This window comes from Cornus florida, unplaced genomic scaffold, assembly GCF_030987335.1.
Source record: "Cornus florida cultivar Cherokee Brave unplaced genomic scaffold, ASM3098733v1 CherokeeBrave_3.0.0_Hap2_Chr06, whole genome shotgun sequence".
NCBI lineage: Eukaryota > Viridiplantae > Streptophyta > Magnoliopsida > Cornales > Cornaceae > Cornus > Cornus florida.
In genome coordinates, this window is record NW_026775576.1 from 97,176,792 (window position 1) to 97,198,505 (window position 21,714).

General features: G+C 36.1%; 4 protein-coding genes across 6 annotated transcripts; 3 read left to right on the forward strand and 1 right to left on the reverse strand.

The window, feature by feature from the left end:
- Nucleotides 1-438: 438 nt before the first annotated feature.
- On the forward strand, nt 439-3,654 carry LOC132313159 (probable protein phosphatase 2C 23). The gene is made up of 3 exons (XM_059811837.1): nt 439-2,410; nt 2,514-2,627; nt 2,960-3,654. The coding sequence occupies exons 1-3, from the start codon at nt 842-844 to the stop codon at nt 3,338-3,340; spliced, it is 2,064 nt and encodes a 687-aa protein (XP_059667820.1). The 5' UTR covers nt 439-841; the 3' UTR covers nt 3,341-3,654.
- A 2,796-nt stretch (nt 3,655-6,450) lies between these two features.
- LOC132313160 (actin-like) lies at nt 6,451-11,077 on the reverse strand. The gene is made up of 5 exons (XM_059811838.1): nt 10,783-11,077; nt 8,485-8,554; nt 7,936-8,329; nt 6,809-7,422; nt 6,451-6,710 (listed from the first exon to the last, which is right to left on the reverse strand). Exons 2-5 carry the CDS (start codon nt 8,542-8,544, stop codon nt 6,645-6,647), a joined length of 1,134 nt encoding a protein of 377 aa, XP_059667821.1. The 5' UTR covers nt 8,545-8,554; nt 10,783-11,077; the 3' UTR covers nt 6,451-6,644.
- Nucleotides 11,078-13,364: 2,287 nt separating this feature from the next.
- On the forward strand, nt 13,365-18,829 carry LOC132313161 (uncharacterized). 3 transcript variants are annotated; one of them, XM_059811841.1, is made up of 5 exons: nt 13,366-14,055; nt 15,843-15,900; nt 16,096-16,213; nt 16,335-16,452; nt 18,766-18,829. In XM_059811841.1, the coding sequence occupies exons 1-5, from the start codon at nt 13,483-13,485 to the stop codon at nt 18,766-18,768; spliced, it is 870 nt and encodes a 289-aa protein (XP_059667824.1). In that variant the 5' UTR covers nt 13,366-13,482; the 3' UTR covers nt 18,769-18,829. The 3 variants fall into 3 exon arrangements, with proteins under 3 accessions (XP_059667822.1, XP_059667824.1, XP_059667823.1); XM_059811840.1 differs by lacking the exon at nt 18,766-18,829 and adding an exon at nt 16,804-17,323; XM_059811839.1 differs by lacking the exon at nt 18,766-18,829 and having other exon boundaries at nt 13,365-14,055; nt 16,335-16,594.
- LOC132313162 (uncharacterized protein At3g17950-like) lies at nt 18,772-21,179 on the forward strand. The gene is made up of 3 exons (XM_059811842.1): nt 18,772-18,829; nt 19,008-19,157; nt 20,532-21,179. Exons 1-3 carry the CDS (start codon nt 18,818-18,820, stop codon nt 21,012-21,014), a joined length of 645 nt encoding a protein of 214 aa, XP_059667825.1. The 5' UTR covers nt 18,772-18,817; the 3' UTR covers nt 21,015-21,179.
- The last annotated feature ends 535 nt before the right edge of the window (nt 21,180-21,714 follow it).

Genomic DNA, 21,714 nt, shown 5'->3' on the forward strand with positions numbered 1-21,714 from the left:
AAAAATTATTAGGTTAGACAATTCTAAGGGTTCGGTGTAATTATCACTACTCTTAACACAATTCTATAACGTCTCCTCATGCTTAACTATTTCTATAATGATACTTAATTTTGGACAAATTTGATTTATTTTTATAACAAAATTTGATTCACGCTAGACTAGTGGAGTCTTTGTTGATCAATTCATGATTGTATTCATGAATAAATCGTGACATCTAATTTGTTCTGTTTTTCAATTTTCAGTTACAAGAAAATAGAAGTTCTCAAGAAACTCAAAACAATCAAATACAGTACCTAGTTTCACATGAAACGCATGTCTCTGTTCACTAAGTTGGACCTTGAGCAGCCCACGGCTCTGAAAGTCAACTCCGTGTGCCAAAATCAACTATGCCACGTGTCAACTAGCTATATCCAGATGCACAACCCCCATAAACTGTTGACCTTTCCCTATATTCATCAACTTAACGTTTGTATAACTTTTGACTCGAGAATGTTTTAAATTTCTCCACTTCTACTGTATTGAACTCAACCACACGCTTTGAATATGAACCATTTTTTTTTTTTTTTTTTTTGGTGCAAATGTCAACGCCCACAAAAGCCCACTATCAGAAATTATTCAGAATCAAATAAATAAAAATTCAAAGCAAACCATATATCCAAACAAATCACCAAAAGTCAGCTCCCTCCGTCTCTCTTTTATTCATTCATCTTCTCCTCATTCTTCTCTCTCTCTTCCCAACAACAAACCACACCATCTCCATGACCAATCAACTCTAGGCACCATCTTCTCCTGTGTTCTCTCTCCTCACTTTCTTTCTCTTGTTTTCAGTTTTTTCTTTCATATGGGCAACGGTGTCGGAAAACTCACCCTCTGTTTTTCGGGGGACGCCGGCAAAGTCTCCGGGCGACAACACAACATCGCCGTGTTCCTCTCCAATCCTCTCGACGAGGGTTTGGGCCACTCCTTCTGCTACATACGACCTGACCCGTTTCTCATTTCCTCCTCCAAAGATGACTCCACCACGACGTTCAGATCAATTTCCGGCGCTTCCATCAGTGCCAACACATCCACGGCTCTCTCTACATCAATAGTAGATCTCTCTCCGTACCTTGAAAAAGCCTCCGCTTTCGAGAGCTCCGATTCCTTCGCTTCCATTCCTCTGCAACCGATTCCGCGGAATTCAATTCCCTCCATCTATTCCGGCCCAATTCCCCGATACTCCGGTGCTGTTCCGGGCTCGGGACCGATGGAAAGAGGGTTCTTATCAGGTCCTATAGAGCGAAGCTTCATTTCGGGTCCATTGGAGAATCAATACGATCAGTTTAAGAGGTATAGAAGTAAAACCAAGAAATGGGTTTTGAATAGAATTCTCAAGAAAATCATGGGGAAGTCGATGGTTGTTCCGATTCGAGGGGGTAAAGAATTTGATTGGGCTAATGGGTTGGAGAAGAACAATGAGCATAGTATAGCTAGTAACAACAGCCACACCTTGAGTGGTCAAGTGAGCTTAGGTGATGATGATGAGGAGTTGCTTGAGAATGAGAATCTTCAATGGGCACAAGGAAAGGCCGGAGAGGATCGGGTTCATATCGTGGTTTCAGAGGAAAATGGATGGGTTTTTGTTGGGATTTACGATGGGTTTAATGGTCCTGATGCCACTGATTTTTTGCTCAACAATCTTTACTCCAATATTCATAAGGAGCTCAAGGGGTTACAATGGAATGACAAGTTCGAATCCATGCCCAATTCAATTGTTAACGAACCTGTTTTGGTCATGAATTCGAATTTAGAGACGGTGGGTTCAGTTCAAAATGGTGAATTTGAGCAAGAGAATTTTCCATGTTCAATTGGGGATATGAATTTGGATTGTAATTCAAATTCAAAGAGGAAAAGTAAGAACTCAAAGAACAGGACAAAAGGGGTTGGAAAGAAATGGGAAGAGAGTCAAAGGAAGTGGAGGTGTGAATGGGATAGAGAAAGAATAGAGCTTGATAGGAAGTTGAAGGAACAATTGGAAAAATCAGCTTCAAATGGAGCAACTGGTGGTATTAACCATTCAGAGGTTCTGAAAGCGCTTTCAGAGGGCTTGAGGAAGACAGAGAAATCATTTTTGGAGATCGCGGATTTGATGTTGACGGAAAATCCGGAGTTGTCTTTGATGGGTTCTTGTGCTCTGGTGATGTTGATGAAAGGGGAAGATGTGTATGTGATGAATGTGGGTGATAGTAGGGCTGTTTTAGCTCAGAAAGCTGAACCCGATCTTCGGATTGGAAAGGCAAACCATGACTTGGAAAGGATCAGAGAAGAGACTTTGAATGATCTTGAAGCATTTGATGGTGAAGAATTCGACAGTTTGCCAAAATTAACTTCTCTTCAGCTCACCAAGGATCATAGCACATCTGTGGATGAGGTGAAGTTCTATTCTTTCGTTTTTTAGACTGATAATTGTGTTCTGTTTCTGTTTTTGTTTTAAAGATTTAATCTTACATGAATTTTTGCCTTTCAATTTTCAGGAGGTTCGGAGAATCAAAAATGAGCACCGGGATGATGCTTCTGCTATATCCAATGATCGAGTGAAAGGCTCACTGAAGGTCACTCGAGCTTTTGGTGCTGGCTTTCTCAAGAAGGTACTTCTTGTTCTAAGATTAACTCAAAAACAAGCATAATTGACATAGATAGAACATTTTAAACTTTCAGAGTTTCTGTTGATTAATTTGTGACCAATATTTGAAAAACTTGTCCATCTTTCTTATAAAAAATTTGGTCATGGATGACATTTGTAAGGTTCATTTGGTCCATAGCATTCCATATTTGCAGTAGAGGCCATTGTATGCTAAAGGTTCATTTCTATTTGATTGTTTTCAAATGGACATGATCAAATCTATTTATGAAATTTTGATATCTTGTATTATAGATATGTTAATTCTGTTCCTAATATATCTATTTGGAATTTTTGCAGCCCAAATGGAATAATGCACTTTTAGAGATGTTCAGAATTGATTATGTTGGAGTTGCACCCTATATCAACTGTTCCCCTTCCCTTCGTCACCACAGACTAACCCCAAGAGACAAGTTTTTGATCTTGTCTTCTGATGGGCTCTACCAATATTTCGACAACGAAGAAGCGGTCTCTGAAGTCGAGAGGTTCATTGAGGCATTTCCAGAGGGTGATCCTGCTCAACATCTTGTCGAAGAAGTGTTGTTTCGGGCTGCCAAGAAAGCCGGTATGGACTTCCATGAATTGCTTGACATCCCACAAGGGGACAGGCGTCGCTACCATGATGATCTTTCCATTATGATTATTTCTTTCGAAGGAAGGATATGGCGTTCATCAATGTAGATGTATATACAGAAGATTCAAAAACGTTTACACAAAAACCTAATAAGTCCCACCATAGTGGTAGAAGATTGTAGTTCAGAGGGATTGTCACCCTCACTCACTGTGTGATAGAAGATTGTAGTTCTTTTAAAAATGGTGCTTCCTGAGGGTTTTCATTTCCCCAAAAATAGAAGTTTCACTATACATTTTTTTTTTTTTTTTTTTTTTTTTCCTGGGGGTATAAGTTCCAGTATACATGTTGATAAGGAAAAAACAATTGACCAATTGGTCTTAAATTCATTCATTTTTATATATAATACAATGTTATGTTCTTATATTTGTGTGCTTTTTGCAGTGTTCTACTTTCTTGTGTTGTGGTTTGCTTACTGTCACACTAAGAACAACTAATTTGTTCAGTTTGAATCAGACTTATTTCAGTCAAAGGTTGGTTCTATCATCTATGTAAGATTATAATCTTAGTCAATAACTCATTGAGACTGTTTTTCACTTAATACAATAACTCTACGGGAATACATTTAATTTGGAATCTTACCATCATATGGAATAGGAATAATTCCAAATCCTATAATTATTTTCCTTCACTTTCTTGGAAACCAAACAGTTATGTAGTATATTTCCAATGAGACTGGTGGACCATGAAGTGCACACATCTTTAGTAGTCACTCTTAGGCTAGTTTTCAGGATGTTCCATATTGGCATCTACAGAAGTACCTCACTGCAACTTGTTTTGAGATCTGATTGCAGACACAATGAAATGCAGTTGTGAGAAGATGCAGATAGTCAATAAAATCCATCATTAATTTGTCACTAATCCTATACTCATTTTAGGTTGTATTAAAATATTAAATATTATTCCTACTAAATCATCATCAATTGGAAAGCAAGAGGCTCTTAATTTATTGCAAGAGCACAGACTTTTCCAACAAATAAAAAGTCAGCCACTATGATTTGTTCTGATATAAAATCTTTAGTGCGTCTAACTAGAAACTAACATAAGATTGATTATTCTGCAACCGGACTCCCAAATCAAAACAAATAATTGACCAAGACTACGACACAAAAAGAAAACGTGTTATACAAACCGACTTGTATATATATATACTTTTATGTATGAATGCGTTTGAAAGATAATATGAAATTTATTAGAGAAGGTTGTAGTCTAAGTATCTGCAGAGACAAATGGGTGTCTGAGTAGCTTGTCATACTTTCGCCCAAAATGAACTACTTGAATTTAGAATTGAAAAAAATTAATAAAAATTTCTAAATTTAATAAATCAATTCAGTATTCCCGAAAAGCAATATAAAAACAAATATATATATATATATATATATATATATATATATATGATATAGTCTGGCTTTTTTGGCTAATTGAAAAAGCTAATTTGATATAATCATATAACAAACCACCATTATATCTATATGATTTTTTTTGTTTTTTTCTTATACCATATATCTCAATATAACTTCTTTTCCAACTTGATAAGTAGGAATACATGAACTTCAAATTAATTGGAAGAAGGTTGCTTGTGGAATTGGCAACTCAAAACTCCTCGTGGCCTATTAAATATACGTTCAAAGGCGTACTTGGTTTTGGTAATTTGGAGTGTCATCATCAAATGCCCTGTTTGTTAGGACAAGGAACCACTGTGGTGATAATGATGATGGCACACCGACCTAAACAAACACCTATACATTTAAATTTGGATGGTTGTGAACAAATATGTAAGTAGTTTCTTCTGGAACACAATCGGTCTAAACTACTATTTATTATTCCAAGGAGGGTTGAAATTCTGTATTTGACTTCAAATGACACAAAAGTATAAAATTGCTATTTCTCCAATTCCAAATAGCTATAGAATAATGCAACTTGAATGATAGATTTGAACCTGAAGCTTCTGGGTGGGAATGGAGAGGTGGATTCCACTATTTTGATGTCTTGCCTAAAACATTTATCATTATATAATGCAAACTTTAAAGTCAGCCTTTTTCCTCTCACACACACACACACACACACACACACACACATATATATATATATATAGAGAGAGAGAGAGAGAGAGAGATTGCTCAAGGATATGCCATTCCTTGATCTCAGGTAGAGTATCTCAGCTAGAGATTAATCAAGTCATTCCTCACATATTGTGTCATATCCAACACTTCTCAGAAGTTTTGGACCTGTTTGATTCAATTTTTTGTTTTTAGAAAAATTAAAAGACATTAGGTTTTGAAAATTGTTTTTTATTTGACTTGATCCTTCCTTACTAAAGCACAACACAAGGTCCAAATAGTAAACCCACTTGAGAGGGACTAAGCAGTCGATGCTGACTTGGTGCCGTAGCGGAAACAACAAAACACAGACACACACACAAAAAGGTTGTAAATTTGACCGTATGACACTGGACCAAATTGCCGAGTCCAATGGAAAGCAGAATTCAAATATGAGAGTGGATGAGATATAAAACAAGATCACATCAACTACTTTTAGTTCAGCCTCTATCAAGTTTCAAAGGACGATGTAATAAGACAAGAAAAGATGCATCAAAAGATGATGGCTTCCAATAAATTGGTTAAGGAATACATGAATGATAAACAAACATGTAGTTGCAAAAATTTGTCAAACTAAAATACCTTTAGATTTTAATAAAACTCTACATTTCCTATTTGAAGGGATATGTAAACACGTTAAGCAAAATGTCTTATTTCTATTTTGACTTTCCTCCATTTTCTCTCGACTGATTAAAGAGCCTAAAGAGGGAGAAAAGAAGGGACACCATGAGATACGAAACGTCGACAAACATGAATAAGGCCTCTACCATGGAATCTGAATCACTGTAATGTTCAAATGTTGTAAACCACATTACAATTCTTCATCAATAATCCAACTGAAATATTCATTTTAGCAAGGAAATTCAGCTTTTCTATGGTTTCATAGTGAAGGTCAGCCAGAAATCCTGTTTCTCTAATTAATCCACCAGAAACAGCCAACTGGCTTTTTTTGTTTTTGGTAATAACAGAAGCATATATGCAAGCAAGTGGTAACAAATTGTCACAGCTAAAAATGGTGAAAAACAGCCTTCACATAGACCATTTGTGTTGAAGAGAAGCACTTATAATTTTAAAATATTCATTCATTCAAAATTGGAAACATTCAAGCAAATCGCCTGCCCTCTAAAGGTCATTGTCCAGATATTAGAATAATGAGAAAGTAAAGAAGGTTGAACCAAAGAAAAAGAATGCAAGCAGCATTTTTTTTCCAAACCAATATCAGTACTCGGTCCATCTGTGCTTTTCTCGCTAGCGATCAGAAACATTTCCTGTGAACAATTGAAGGACCAGACTCATCGTATTCTGCCTTTGCTATCCACATCTGCATTCAAAATGACAATCAACTCTCCCATCAGAAAAACTGCAGATAGCATTTGAATTAGAATACTGAAAAAGAAATATTTATATGACCAAACCCACCTGCTGGAAAGTACTGAGAGATGCCAAGATGGAGCCTCCAATCCAGACACTGTACTTCCTTTCGGGTGGTGCCACCACCTTAATCTTCATGCTGCTAGGTGCTAACGCGGTTATTTCCTTGCTCATTCTGTCGGCAATACCAGGGAACATAGTGGACCCACCACTTAGTACAATGTTTCCATAGAGATCCTTCCTAATATCGACATCACATTTCATTATAGAGTTGTAAGTAGTCTCATGAATACCAGCAGCTTCCATTCCGATCATAGATGGCTGGAAAAGGACTTCAGGGCATCGGAAGCGCTCAGCACCAATGGTGATTACCTGTCCATCTGGTAGCTCATAGCTCTTCTCCACAGCAGAGCTTGTCTTGGCAGTTTCTAGTTCCTGCTCATAGTCAAGGGCAATGTATGACAACTTCTCCTTCATGTCCCTTACAATTTCACGTTCCGCAGTAGTGGTGAAAGAGTAACCACGCTCGGTCAGAATTTTCATCAGAGCATCAGTGAGGTCACGCCCAGCAAGGTCAAGACGCAGGATAGCATGTGGAAGAGCATAACCTTCATAAATGGGGACTGTGTGGCTGACACCATCTCCAGAGTCCAGAACAATACCTGCACAAAAGCAAATAGAACCCAAGGAGACTTGGTTTACCAGTTCCGTCATCACAATAGACACAATTCTAGCAATAGTTCATCATTTACAGTGTTTATAGTCAGTGATTCAGAATTACAAGTGAGCATCCAAGGGAAACAGTCTCCATATTTTTTTGTGAATTAGTAAATTATTTTGAGTAATCAAGAATGACAACAAATGTTTTATACAGCACACTTTGTACACTTGATTCCAGAGTTTGTCAATCCAGCTTCCCATATTTCATACAAAGCAAAACCCTGATCAAAGCAACATAAATGCAACAATTACAACAATCAACGGAGAGGATTCATCAAAGATTTGATTCCTAGTTTTAGATACCTATGTATATCAACCATTAGAGTTATCTTCACTGTCACCGACCTAAAAAAATTCCTAGTAAGCCTAAATCTTAAATATTTAAGCAAATCAACCTAGAAACAAGAAAAGAAATATCTAAAATTGAGAAAGCTGAAATGTAATGAACAGCTTACCAGTTGTACGGCCACTGGCATAGAGGGAAAGCACAGCCTGTATGGCAACATACATAGCAGGAGCGTTGAAAGTTTCAAACATAATTTGTGTCATCTTCTCCCGGTTGGCCTTTGGATTGAGTGGAGCTTCGGTAAGAAGAATTGGATGCTCTTCTGGAGCCACACGAAGTTCGTTGTAGAAGGTATGATGCCAGATCTTCTCCATATCATCCCAGTTACTAACAATACCATGCTCAATTGGGTATTTCAAAGTTAAAATACCACGCTTGGACTGGGCTTCATCTCCAACATATGCATCTTTCTGCCCCATGCCAACCATAACGCCAGTATGACGTGGACGGCCAACTATGCTAGGGAACACAGCCCTTGGAGCATCATCTCCAGCAAACCCAGCCTATAAGAACAAGTTCGCAGCATCATAGATAATTTGAAATCCAAGAGGCAAAATTGAACAATATTGAGAATATTCTAATAAAACACCAGTTATTTAATTTCACCACAAAAGAGGTAAAATGAGGAAAGAAAATATTAAAGCATTTTATTTGATACCTTGACCATTCCAGTTCCATTATCACAGACGAGAGGTTGAATATCCTCAGTATCTGCCATCTTCTATTGCCTGCCAGAGAATATAGCATCACATTAACAATCAGATTGTTAGGGCAGAAGCTTATAAATTATTTTTCTTTTGTAGGATTAATTGGCCGAGTTCAGCTCCTAGGATTGTGAATCAAGAAAACACTGATTAATTATTTATTTATTTAATAATTATGTACTATATTAACAATGTAACCATATTCTTCTGGTCACTCAACATATAGAGAACTTGCAACATATATGCAAAAATAACAAGTGAGTTTGCTATAGTGACCACCATACAACATGGAAATAAGATGAGTCTAGAAGCTTATACACAAATATCTTGAACTTATAATCCAAAAGGAAGGGGAGCAGGGAAAGCTTATAAATTATAATTTACTTTTCTAGGATTAGTCGGCTGAGTTCAGCTCCTAGGATTGTGAGTTAAGAAAACAATTACATATTAATTATTTAAAATTATGCACTATGTCAATATTTTAACCAGATTCTTCTAATCACTCGGGTTGTAGTGATCTTCAAACATATATACAAAAATTACAAGTGAGTTTGCTATAATGACCACCATACAACATGGAAATAAAGACGACTTTAGAAGCTTATACACAAATACCTTGAACTACTTATAATCTAAAATTTGAAAAGCATTTTAAAAGGAAAAGAACAAGAGACAAAATTACTCATTTCAAAGAGCCAGTGAAAAATCAGACACAAAACTGAAAAGTCGCTTATGCAAGACTCCTTGCAGAGCAAGACCCTTTAATGGGCCACACATATTAGTGATCACCAAACAACATAGAAATAACATGAATGTAGAAACTTATACACAAATATTGTGAACTTCTTATAATCTAAAACTTGAATGGCCTGTTAAAAGGAAAAAACAAGAGACAATTAACACCCGGTTCAAATAACCAGTAAAAACTTTCCAGAGCAAGACCTCTTAATGGGCCAAAAGAATTAACCAGCAGGTCCTTGATAAGGCCTCAGTGACATACAAAATGATGACCAATAAAACTATTACAGATACCCATTATACACTACCTTAAACCATGAATTTAATACAGAAAGAAGTGAAAGTAACAGCATCTTCAGTCACCACTCACCAGTCCACAAATAAATAAATAAACATGAATGAGTCTACATGCAATCCCACTCTTAAGACGTTTGTTGTTCCAATTAGGACAAAGAAATTTCAAGGAAGAACTAATAGCATAAACAATGACAACAGAAGGCCATGGGGCTCGTAATATTCGTATATAAACAACATGCACCAAACTTTCTAGCAAAAGATAAAAGCTTGAACATGGTTTACAATTTTCAATCTGATGGAGGAATACATTCCAATCAAATCTGACATGGTCAGCAAAGCTGCATTTTACAGCTATCTTTGGACAGCATTTTTAATTAAAACAAAAAAAATCAGTCAAATATTACAAAAACATAGCAATCATCTGAATTATCCGTTAATATTAATCATATATATAAAACCAGCATACTTTCCCAAACTCGTTTAAATGAGAGAGGAGTATAAAATCAATGGCCAAATATTTCAGCAGCTTATCTTGAGCTGTCTCTTTCGAATCAAAATTCAGCATTCCAAAGTCTAAACACAGATACCATGATACCGGGTATGAATGATTTCCTTTCAAAAACATTTGGACTAAACTCATCAGAAACATAATCAGAAGAGACCGTTCCCTAACCGCAAATGGAGATATTCAACTCAATCAAACTCCGCATTGTAATAAGAAAACAAAAATTCGCAAATGGAGATATTCAACTCAATCAAACTCCGCGTTGTGATAAGAAAACAAAAATACTTATAGTAAAAACACTTACAGATAAACGGCATAAACACCTAAAAAAAATTTATTAAAACAAAAATCTCAAAATTACAAAACCCACAATGCAGATTCATACACAAAATGATCCGAGCACGGATCCGAATTATGGCAAATAGTTCACATAAATATATATATTTATATATATGTATGTATATTCGTGTATGTATTAGTGTGTGTAAATGTTCTTAATCAATTTAGTCTGCACTGCGGATTCAACAAAATTACAATGCAATCCCAACACCAATCCCAAAACCGATCATCAAACAACAAATATCCATCAACATCAATCAAAACATTCGAACAACTCAAGATCAAACAGATCAGTAGTCAAAATCAATAGTCATGCAATCGCATCAACTGATAAATCAATACAAAAATAGAATGAAAATTCAGGAGAACTCGCCTTCGCTTGAAACCCTATAAAATGGCGTTTCTTAAGAAAGAGATATTGTGTCCCAGAATCGCCTCGCCTTTCAAAATAAAATAGGAAGTGGTGAAGGAGATGTGAGGAGAAATGAAATGCACCTTAAATGTGCAACAAATTCGGTCTCTCTCCAACCCCAACGACCATCCGTTGGTATATCAGTGTGTGTATACTATGTATATAATGACACATACACATGTAGGCGACATATCCTCAATACAACTGTCACCTGGGTTTTACTTCCCAGTTTTTGGGTAGTAGAATAAGGTACAGTGCCATTAATTTTTATTTATTTATTTATTTTTTGCAAGGATGAGACATTCACACACTTTTTATCCAAATCGGACACGAACCCATCTCCGCCTCATTGAAGATGAGAAGTTGTATCATTGGGCTAAATGTCAATCGTAATAGATATCTTTTGGTTGTAGAATTCACTAATATTTAAATTGATAATACACTATGTAATAATTTTAAATGGATTATACAGTAACCACATAATAATTTAAAATCGAAAGAGTTGTTAATTTTTTAATCTAATGGTATTGTATATTGCTATATGATATAATATGTTGGATAAGTGATATATAAATGAGTTATATTCCATTGTTGATTTACGAATTTCGATATAGGTCACGAATACGACACAATATGAATATTATGATACCACAAATTCTAAAAATATAGATGATATGGACACATACGCATATTCCATGAATACCTAAAAAGATATTAGGTAGTAATACAATATGGTATTATATATATGTATATATATTATATAATTTTATCCATACAATCATAACTAAATTAGGAGTGACAAAGTTTGACACAACCCACCAATACGACAAGGGTTAAACGGGGTTTGAGTTGATCTTAAATGGGTTCGAGTCGTAAAAAGGTCAGCACAATTAACCTGTTTATTTAATCATATCATGTTTGGATTGAGGTGTTTCAAGCCGTGTAATCCGTTTATACCCGTTTAACTATATGAGTCATAAACAAATTTATATTTAAGTTTCAAAATAACTATTTAAATTTGTGTCTTATAATGTACTCTTTTGTAGATTAGATATTATTTACTAATTTGGTTAGATTAAAACTTATTATTTTATAATATTTATTGTATGATTGAGTATTATTAATAATTTAAATAAATTAAAATTTTATATTAGTAAATAGGATATGTAACCTGTTAAATAAATAGATCGGACTAGAGTTGAGCGTTCCTGACACGAATATTAAACGAGTCGTGTTCGGGTTGAACTATTTAGTAGAATGTCCTTATATCGACACAACATAATTATGACTCGCGAACATGAATTGCCACCCCTTTACAAAATCACTAATTTGGAGCTCAGAGCTAAATGTTTGTTATTTTTTCTTTTCTTAAATTTTAGATTTTTTTTTAATTAACTCTTAATATATTTTAAATTGCATTGAATCACGTCATATCTTAAAAGCATTCAAAACATATCCTAGTTATGTCCATGCCATGGCCAACCAAGAAAATAAATAAATAAAATAAAATAAAAAATGGTACTTCTAATCATATTTGATGTGTTTGGACCGTATCGACATATTCTACAAGTGCCTAATACAACCACAGACACCTTAATATAATATTTGTGCTTCCGTTGTCTTTTTTATATAGTGTGATACATTATTAATTTAAAGTGTATTGAATCACGTTAAACTTAAAATCGCATTTGATTCTATCTGGTGGCCGGGTTGGCAATGGCGGTGTTGGATGGGTGTACCCTTCCCTGTAAGGCTACAAATAAACCAAGTTGTTCATGAACAACTCGGGTTTGTTCATTAAACAAATAAACTGAATTCGAGTTTGATTTATAAGCTCGTTTAGTAAACGAACCGCTCCCGAGCAATGCTAGGCTTGGCTCATCAACATGAACTCGTGTAGGCTCGTGTAAGCTCGTTTATGTTTATAAACCATAGGCTCGTTTTAAGACCCGTTTACTTTTATTTTTAATTTTTAATGAAATTCTTTAATTTTTGGAAGTATAAGATAAATATAAAATAATTTGTTAAACAATCTGGCGAGCTCAAAAACGAGCTTGAACAAATTTTGACTATAAAATTCAATTTATTTTCTTAAATGAGCTGAACTTGAACTTTTTAACATCATGATGAATCCGAACTTTAACTTAATTTTTTGAGCTCATCATGAACTCGAACCAAATTATAAACAAACGGCCCGAACAACCTAAGAGTCTGGTCACCTCACCTCGGTTCATTTGCAGCCTGCTCCCCCGCCACGTCCCCCCAGCAATTATTTGAATCAAAGGATAACATTGCAAGTGAATCCAACTTTGCTACCTAATAAGTTCATGACATATAGTTCTGGATAACGAGCAGCAAATGCGTTGCAGTGTTGACATCATCGAAACGACGGCGTCCCGGGTTTTCAGGTCCAATGTTTTTCTGTAGCTGCCTACGACGCCGTACTGCACTCCCGTTGTCTCCTCCGATTTGAATTCACATTGTGCGCGTTATTGTCCCTTCGCAGTCGACAGAGGCACTGATCTGATCCACATCCCAACAACCCCCCCCCCCCCCCCCCCCCCATACACACACGCACACAGTGGAAGAGAGAAGCAGAAATCTTCACTCGTAAAGACCTACTTTCTCTCTCATACTCCGTCTCAATCCCAGCCGGAGACAATGACCTCACAAATTCACTACCCAGTCGACGACAAGGACCTCGACGACGCCGCGCTCTGGGCCGTCATCGACTCCGCCGCCGCAGCCTCTCTCTCCTCCACCTCCAAATCTCGCAAACCCCTCGCACTCAAATACACAAGCCCAGTCTCCAACCCCAACCCCTCACCTCCTACAAAGTTCCCCAAAAACCCTAGGAACCACCATCATCACCACTCGGCCGACAACAGTATCAGAGTTTCAATCGAAGGCGAGGTTTTACAAGAGCCTAGGGCTCACCACCGCCCGCAGAAGATCGCCAGATCTTGTGTTTCCGAGCTCAGCGAGACGAGTCCTCTGGCTGTCATCAGGCACGTGCAGCGCACGCCTACTACGCCGTTGTATTCATCGCCGGACAGTAGGAGGTTTTCGTCGCCGGACGTCGGGAGGTTTGCTGTGAATGAGTATAATCCTGGTTTTGAGGGTTCGCCAATCAATTGCAGGCAGAGTGATGGGAGACCGAACATGACTCATAGCTTGGCCGGTCAATTTCCTTCTGTTTCTTTGTTCAAAGAGTACCAGAATGCAGCTATGGCGGTAATTGTTTTATTCAATTTGGTTTTCCATTTTTATCCTTCAATAGTGAATACTCCATCTGAATAATATACATGTCCTACACAAAGTAGACAAAACAACTCTATATATCATTGACAATTTTAATACATAACTTAACAATTGTTGAATCTTTAAGGCTTCTAATAAATCACTTTCTTGTTGTTGCCCCTCTGCATGATTTCGATTTGCTAGCATTTGGGACTTGGTCTTTATGTGAATTAACCTTATAAGTATGGAAACTATACTGAAAATTATAGCTCAGCAATTGTTGAATGTAGAAGGCTTCTAAAATAGATCATTTTCTTGTTGTTGACCCTCTGTATGATTTCAATTTACTAGTATTTGGACTTGGTCTTTATGCAAATTAACCTTACAAGTAAGGAAATTTGATAATAAAAAAAACCCTTTATATTGTTGAAAATTCATACATAACTCAGCAATTGTTGAATGTAGAAGGCTTCTGATAGATCATTTTCTTGCTGTTGCCCCACTGCACGATTTTCATTTGCTAGCATTGCTGATTTAGTGGTTATGTGAATTCAACTTATAAGTTTTCCGGTTCTTGCTGCTCTATATGTCAATTTGCTAGATTGATACAAGAGCTTCTTACTGTTCATGGCACTTGAAATTTCTTCTAGTCCTGTTAAACATGTGGACACTGTACAAAAATGACAGTGGCCTCATAGCATATCACTGGACTTGAAATACAAGGTGTGAAGCATCTTTGAGGTTGCCTTTAACAAACACCTTTGACTCGTCTAGCCTTAAATCTCTGACTGTAGAAAGATTTCTTCTCATAGCCCTTTCGATTTCTTTCCAGTAGATACTTCACCATCTATCCTATTTTTGTGACACTTTTTTCTCATATTTTACATGGTCGTAAACTATTTCTCGTATATGTAATGCAATATAATGGTGTTCTTTCTTGTTTAGCCAACATTGGCAGTTCATTGCAAGTTGCTTTATCAGTTATGCCATAACTAATACTTAAAGGTGTGTTTGATAAGAAAAACAATCAAAGATAAATAAGAACACAGAATATGTCATAGTTAATTATAATTTGTGACACATTGTCGTACATCATGTTTTGCTCCCTCTGAAGAAGTAAAATAACAATTTTAACTTTTTCTTCTAAATCCTAGATACTGTGAAATACTCAGATGGCTGTGTGAGCTCTTTAATACCTTACATGTAGGAACAACTGGTTGATAACTAGTTTTAAGTGACAACTTTACAGTTTCTGTGTTGACTTAATTTTTTTTGTCCCTGTCTTTGCAAGGTTATCATGCACATGTAGACATCATTCTTATTTCCACTCTCAGTTAATTATCCTTACTCTGAAGTTTCATTTTTGTTGTTCTAACTTTTTGTTCACTCCGGTTTTCGTTTCTTTCAATTTACTAACTGCATTGAGCTTTAGACACTGATCACTGTCATGAGTTTGTTAGTAAATTAGTATAGCTCATAATTTACTTATATTGATGCTTGGACAGTGACAATACTTAATATAAGGGCCTAGATATCATAGAGAAGTATAAAATTCATCATGTGTGTCTGTTCTAAATTTTTGTGAATATATCTAGCCTCTCTTGGAATCTAGATAGTACTGATATTAATTTGCTCCCAAAGCAACTGATGTAGATGCACAAGTGCAACTACAAGCAATGATTAAACCCACACACACACATACTTGGTTATGCTTTTCTGCACAACTAATTACCCAAGCTTATTTTGAACTAATCATCTTTTTATGTCACTTTAATGCACAGATTCTGGAGAAGACTGACTACACTTTGATTTCCGGAAGCCCTTACATTAAAAAATCCGGTAAACTCTATTTTGTGTTCTTTCCTTTTGTATCAACATAATAGATAGTTGGAGTGCATATGTTCTCTACAGGTTGGAGGAAGATATCATTTTACTTCAATCTCTCTTATGAAATTAAAGATTAGACCATTGAATTTGTGTTCTTTACTTTTCTATCAACATAATAGATAGTTGGAGTGCATATGTTCTCTACAGGTTGGAGGAAGATATCATTTTACTTCAATCTCTCTTATGAAATTAAAGACAAGACCATTGAATTTGATGAGAATCGTAACGTTCAGCGTGCAGAATTTGTGGTGCGGGCACACATGCAGTATGTCTTTTTGTCCTTTTTGATTTGGTCACAAACAGCAACTTATTTTCCTCTATGAGTTTTTTTGTCCGTCTTTGTGTAATCAGTAATGTTTAGTCAATTATTTTCTTCTTGTTCCTAGAGGTGGTAGGTTTTCAGATGGATGGGGCTCATGTGAACGACGTGAAAAGAGATTTTTGAAACCAAATAATGATATTCCCAGCACAGCAGAAACCAGGGCCAAAAATAAAGCATGCCAGGTCTGTGTTTCCTTTTTCCGAGCTGGTTCATTCCAAAATCTGCAAATGATGACTTCAATTCATTCCAAACCTCGTGCTTGTACAAACCTTGTGCTATTATAATAGTCAACATTGGCAGACATGTTGCTTGCCCAATTACTCTCTTTATAAAAATTTTCTCCACCTCCAATTCTTGTGTGTGTCCGGTTCAATTCATATATATATTTTTTTAACTGCGCTGCAGTCTGCTGAAAGTGCCATATTCAGGATAATTATATTAGTAGCTGACAATTGTTGTGTTCTATTTAGTATATATACATATTTTTATGTTATAGTTAAGTAATAAGGAAATATATATCTAAACGTTTGCAGGACCTGCTAGGAATTGGAGAATATCGACCTGGAGCAACCAATGCTCAGCGATAGATATAATCAATTTATATTTTTCTTGTACTCAATTACAGATCCAGTTCAAGTAGTTTCTCCGAGAAGAAAACTAGGATGAACGGTCATATCGTGTACGGTTGTACTAATGAAAGGTTGATGAGTGTGGAACACAGTTTTCCCACCTTAAGCTTCAGTTGTTAATGAGAAAAGGACCCTTATCTTCTAAAGTTTCTGCAAGTGATATATGGGGAGTAAAAACTTATTACTGCGTCAATTAGTGTTGTAAATGATTTGAATTTTGAGCTGTTGTTCGTTGAACAGGTCGGACCAAGTTTAGTCTTGAGTTCATTAAACAAATTGAGTTCCAACGTAAACCAAGAGCCCTTTTATCAACTGAGCTTAGCTTGAATAATGGTAGGCTTAGCTTACTTTGATTTGTGAACACATGTTTAATAATTTTTGTAGTTTTATACAGTAAAAGGTTAGAATACAATCTAACAATGCTCATCTTTGTTTCTGATTTTATTTGGTTCAAATTGAGCTACAATACAATCGAATGCTTTACTATATAGGAGTAGAGGAAAGTGATGCTACTGCCATCTGCCGACTCCAGGTGACCACTGGCAATGTGGTAGGTCCCACCGTCCCATGAGTGGTGAAACTGAAGCCCACCACAGTACTCGACGTGAAATGATTCGGTGTGGAAAGCATTTTCGTCCATATAATAAGTTTGCCCATTTATTTAAAACAAAACAACAATTTCATACGTACAAGATTTACTGGTATGGACCCCATAGACACCAGTGTCCGATTACCAGTGTGTGTGTTTGTATTGTCTGGATGCTGACGCAAGTGAAACTTGAACTGATAAAGATAAAGGTCCAGTCCAAAGAAGGGAGGAAAGGGTTGATAAACACGAGACCACGACCCTTCCTTTTCTGTCCTTCTAGCTAGATTCCTCTTCCCTCCCCTCATCGTCAAATTGGATTTAAAAAAACCGAGAGTTTCAAATACCTATGCCATGGATGGGATGGTGCTTCATGATCCCATTTAAAGGGCTTGAGCTATTATGTGGTGTTAACAACCAACCTTGTATATCTGGACTTTTCTCATTTATTAAAAAAGAAAAAAGAAAAAAAAGAAGAAGATAATTTGTGCTAGCAGATGAATTTCCTCCGTTAGTCGTGGGTTTGGGATGAAGTGGGTACTGAATTGAGTGAGTCTTGAAGATTTGGGCTTGTGGGCCTTCCATGAAGAGCCTACCAAATGGCAATGGTGGTGAGTCAATGTCTTGACGACATCTTGATTACAGTGGATCTCATCCCATCAATGACTAGCATCACTTAATCCTCAATTTTAATCTATTAAACTCCTACCAGAGCTGCAAGATGTGAGATCGTATCAAAGCCTTCTCATTATAATATCATTTGGATTTTAATGAGAGATACAGATGTAATTTAGAGGGATTAATAAATAAAAAATAAAAGTAATTAGAATTAAAAAAAAATGCAACAAAATTGGGAAGGTAATCTTTAAAGTTTTGTGGGGTAGTTTTGGTCTTACAGCGAATAAAGTGTTCCCCACCCTCTGTCCTGCGCTGTGCTTCTCCTTTTTCTCCCGACTCTTTCTTGTACTGCTACTAAATTGTTCCATTTCCACCAGTAATACATAGAAGAAGCCTGTATGGTAACACCTTCCCCTCTCTCTCTCTCTCTCTCTCTCTCTCTCTCTCTCTCTACATATATATACACACACACACACAAACGCATATTATATCGAATGACAATGTTGCTGGCACTTGAATGAAACAAGTCCTTCCTTTTTCAACTTCCTTTCTTTAATTATTCCCACACACATATCACATTACTGTTCTTGGAATACTTTGGTTGTTTAGAAAGAGAATGTAACGGTGGAAAGAAACGTGACATTTGATTTCTTTTCCTGAAGTGACCTCGGATTCAATCCCCCAAACTTCTTGGGCGAAGAAACTTGCATACATATGGCTCAACAGGTACTTGTTTATCCCCTCTCTCTGTTTCTTGATTTTTTCCCATTTTGATTTTCCCTTTGGAAATAAAGATTCTCTCTGGAATCTGAGCTGATTTTGTTTCTTGGGTCTCTCTCTGAATAAGGTTTATGAGTATAATTTGACTACCAAAGGGGTTGAATATTTACTGTTTGTTTCCCAGGAAGATGGATGGCCTCTTGGGCTACAACCACTCAATGTGAGAGTTGGGTTAGTCAGAAATCGTGATCTCAATGGATCAGTTTCCTTCAGCACTTTGCTCACTGCTTCACCCAACTCCTTCACCGATTCCTCTTCCGATCTTGATACTCAGGTCACCACATATCTATCTATATCTATGTATCTATCTACTTGTATATGTAAGTCCACATAATTATAGTAATATTAAAAAAAAAATAAATAAATTTATGCTACTTTAGCTTTTAGTTACTCCTCCTGAATTTATTTTTCTTTCTTCTTTTTTGGAGGAAAGCTTTTTCCTTCTTTTCATTTAATCAAATTGAAGCTAAATCAGATTTTTTATGGATATCATAAGCATACAAGTATACAAAGGTATGTTGGTATGTATATATACTCCTTATATATGTGTGCCCTACGCTATATGCACCTATCCATTTCTGTTGTGGAAAAATGGTAAGAATTGCTCTGTGACTATAACCCATCAATATATTTTGGTTTCTAACTACAACTACAATGGCTATTGTGGTCCTTTTTTGTTTTTTGTTTTCTTTCCTGTATTTTGGGTGATCGATGATTACATTAAAAATCGAGCAAACATGGCACCATTTCTGTACATGTCCACATCTACTTTCTGTACATGCAGGGTTTGTGTTATTTTTATTTGTTGAGTCTTGATCGGTGATGCTTATTAAAAGTTGGAATCGCTTTACTCTTTTCACGTGATTCTGTATGATGCTGTTTCATTTTGTACACTATACCATGTATATGTGTGTATATATGTACACTATTAAGTATGAAGAATGCTAGCTCTAATACGTCCACTTCCATGGAGTCATGGACACCATAAAAAGTATTCTTTCAAGAAAATAGGTTATATGATGCTTCTTCTATTTAGCATAGAATCATTTCAGAGATGGATACATATATAGTTTATTAGCACAAGTTTAGTCCCCGAAATTGCAGGCCTAACAAATCATTGAACTGTAATATACGAAGTTAATGATGTAGATAGTTTCATAAATATACAAGGGCTATTTTATTCTACATTAATCATCACTTGTAGATGCCTAAATGAGATGATAATGTAGCAAATGAGATTCAATAGTTGAGAGCTATTATGATGCCTTTAAGCTAGCATGTAGCAGAAGTTCTATGATGGGTGTGAATCAATTGGTACATAGAATTTCAAGCTTGCTCATCACTAATATACAAGGGCTATTTTATTCTACATTAATCATCACTTGTAGATGCCTAAATGAGATGATAATGTAGCAAATGAGATTCAATAGTTGAGAGCTATTATGATGCCTTTAAGCTAGCATGTAGCAGAAGTTCTATGATGGGTGTGAATCAATTGGTACATAGAATTTCAAGCTTGCTCAGATAAGTTAGATCAATCAGTGTGGTATTGAAGTTTTTCGGATAATTTTTCTTGTTAATTATGTTGATTCAACTAGTCCACTTCTTCTAACATACCAGATTAACACCTTCATGTGATCTGTTCCAGTCCACCGGTTCTTTCTTCCGAGACAAGAGCATCACTCTCGGGAACCTCATGGGTGTTTCCAGCATTTTAGAGCTCTCACGAAGGTCGACAAGAGGAAGAACAGGTGAGACCTTGAGGGACAAAAAGAGTTACAAATCCAAAACTTGGTTATTCTCAATATGCTCGAAGTTGACTACTGATGCTGTGAGCATGAACAATAATAGCACTCCCTCTTTAGGCCACTTTCTTGAAGCAGAAAGGAGAGCTGCCACCATTTACCGTAGGACTCAGAGCCCAGCCCCCGATGATTTCTCTCATGTCCTGCCGGTTTCTGACCCAAACTCGCTATTCATCAACGGCCGTGTCATTCCTCCTCCTCCTCAGTCGAGCTCATGGTTGGCTTCAGATGGTGAAAGAGGAAGCAATAGATGCTTATTTGAGCATGGTAACGGGTATGGAGCTCCACTAGTCTTGTCATGTTTATGTGGGCAACTTAATGAATGAATGATTACTTCTCAGATAACTATTTCTAAAAAATTTCTGCTACTGTGTTCTTGAAATGAACTAAAATTTCATTGTGATGAGAGAAGACTTGTTTTTCTATAGGTAGTGTAACACATTTTTGTAATGATTGTTTACTTGATTCATTGGGGGTAGATTTTGAGGCAACACTGGCATGAAACAAGTGCATTTTTATTGTTATGATTAAACTAATCTTTCCAATGTCAAATACAATATTGATAATAGCCCCTTAATTAAGACTGTGTCTTCCAAAAGATTCTTTTGTTTTAACCTTTATCATTTGGTGTGCGTGACTGTGTGTATCTAGATTTAAGTAGTGTAAGATGGTGCAGTTGTTTGTCTCACCAGAACCAGAAGGTGAAGTGGTTATCTAATTCGTCAAATATTAAAATACTTGATGTGTTCACGGGATACATTTTGGTGATATTGAATGTCAAGATATGTTTAGTTTTATCATAACCAGGCACATGATTTGATTATTATTATTAATCCTAACCAGGCACATGATTTGATTATTATTATTATCATTATTATTATTTTAAGAGTACCGATGCACTCGACAAATTCTGATTAATCTAGTATGTATCTCACAAAGAGTTGAGTCTTATTATAACTATGTGAGACATTGAGCTTATTGTTGTTAAGTTTCTTATTATTATTATTTTTTTAATAAAAAATATAA

Excerpts from the sequence above, each read along its gene's own strand:
- LOC132313162 (XM_059811842.1), top strand. Across the intron at positions 19,158-20,531 it reads CTTCCGATCTTGATACTCAG|TCCACCGGTTCTTTCTTCCG; the intron begins GTCACCACATAT and ends GATCTGTTCCAG.
- LOC132313160 (XM_059811838.1), bottom strand. The coding sequence starts at position 8,544 with ATGGCAGATACTGAGGATATTCAACCTCTCGTCTGTGATAATGGAACT. Across the intron at positions 7,423-7,935 it reads TGCCAGTGGCCGTACAACTG|GTATTGTTCTGGACTCTGGA; the intron begins GTAAGCTGTTCA and ends GCTTTTGTGCAG. Across the intron at positions 6,711-6,808 it reads CTCTCAGTACTTTCCAGCAG|ATGTGGATAGCAAAGGCAGA; the intron begins GTGGGTTTGGTC and ends TTTTGAATGCAG.
- LOC132313161 (XM_059811839.1), top strand. The coding sequence starts at position 13,483 with ATGACCTCACAAATTCACTACCCAGTCGACGACAAGGACCTCGACGAC. Across the intron at positions 14,056-15,842 it reads ACCAGAATGCAGCTATGGCG|ATTCTGGAGAAGACTGACTA; the intron begins GTAATTGTTTTA and ends TTTAATGCACAG. Across the intron at positions 16,214-16,334 it reads GTGGTGCGGGCACACATGCA|AGGTGGTAGGTTTTCAGATG; the intron begins GTATGTCTTTTT and ends TCTTGTTCCTAG.
- LOC132313159 (XM_059811837.1), top strand. The coding sequence starts at position 842 with ATGGGCAACGGTGTCGGAAAACTCACCCTCTGTTTTTCGGGGGACGCC. Across the intron at positions 2,411-2,513 it reads ATAGCACATCTGTGGATGAG|GAGGTTCGGAGAATCAAAAA; the intron begins GTGAAGTTCTAT and ends TTCAATTTTCAG. Across the intron at positions 2,628-2,959 it reads GTGCTGGCTTTCTCAAGAAG|CCCAAATGGAATAATGCACT; the intron begins GTACTTCTTGTT and ends GAATTTTTGCAG.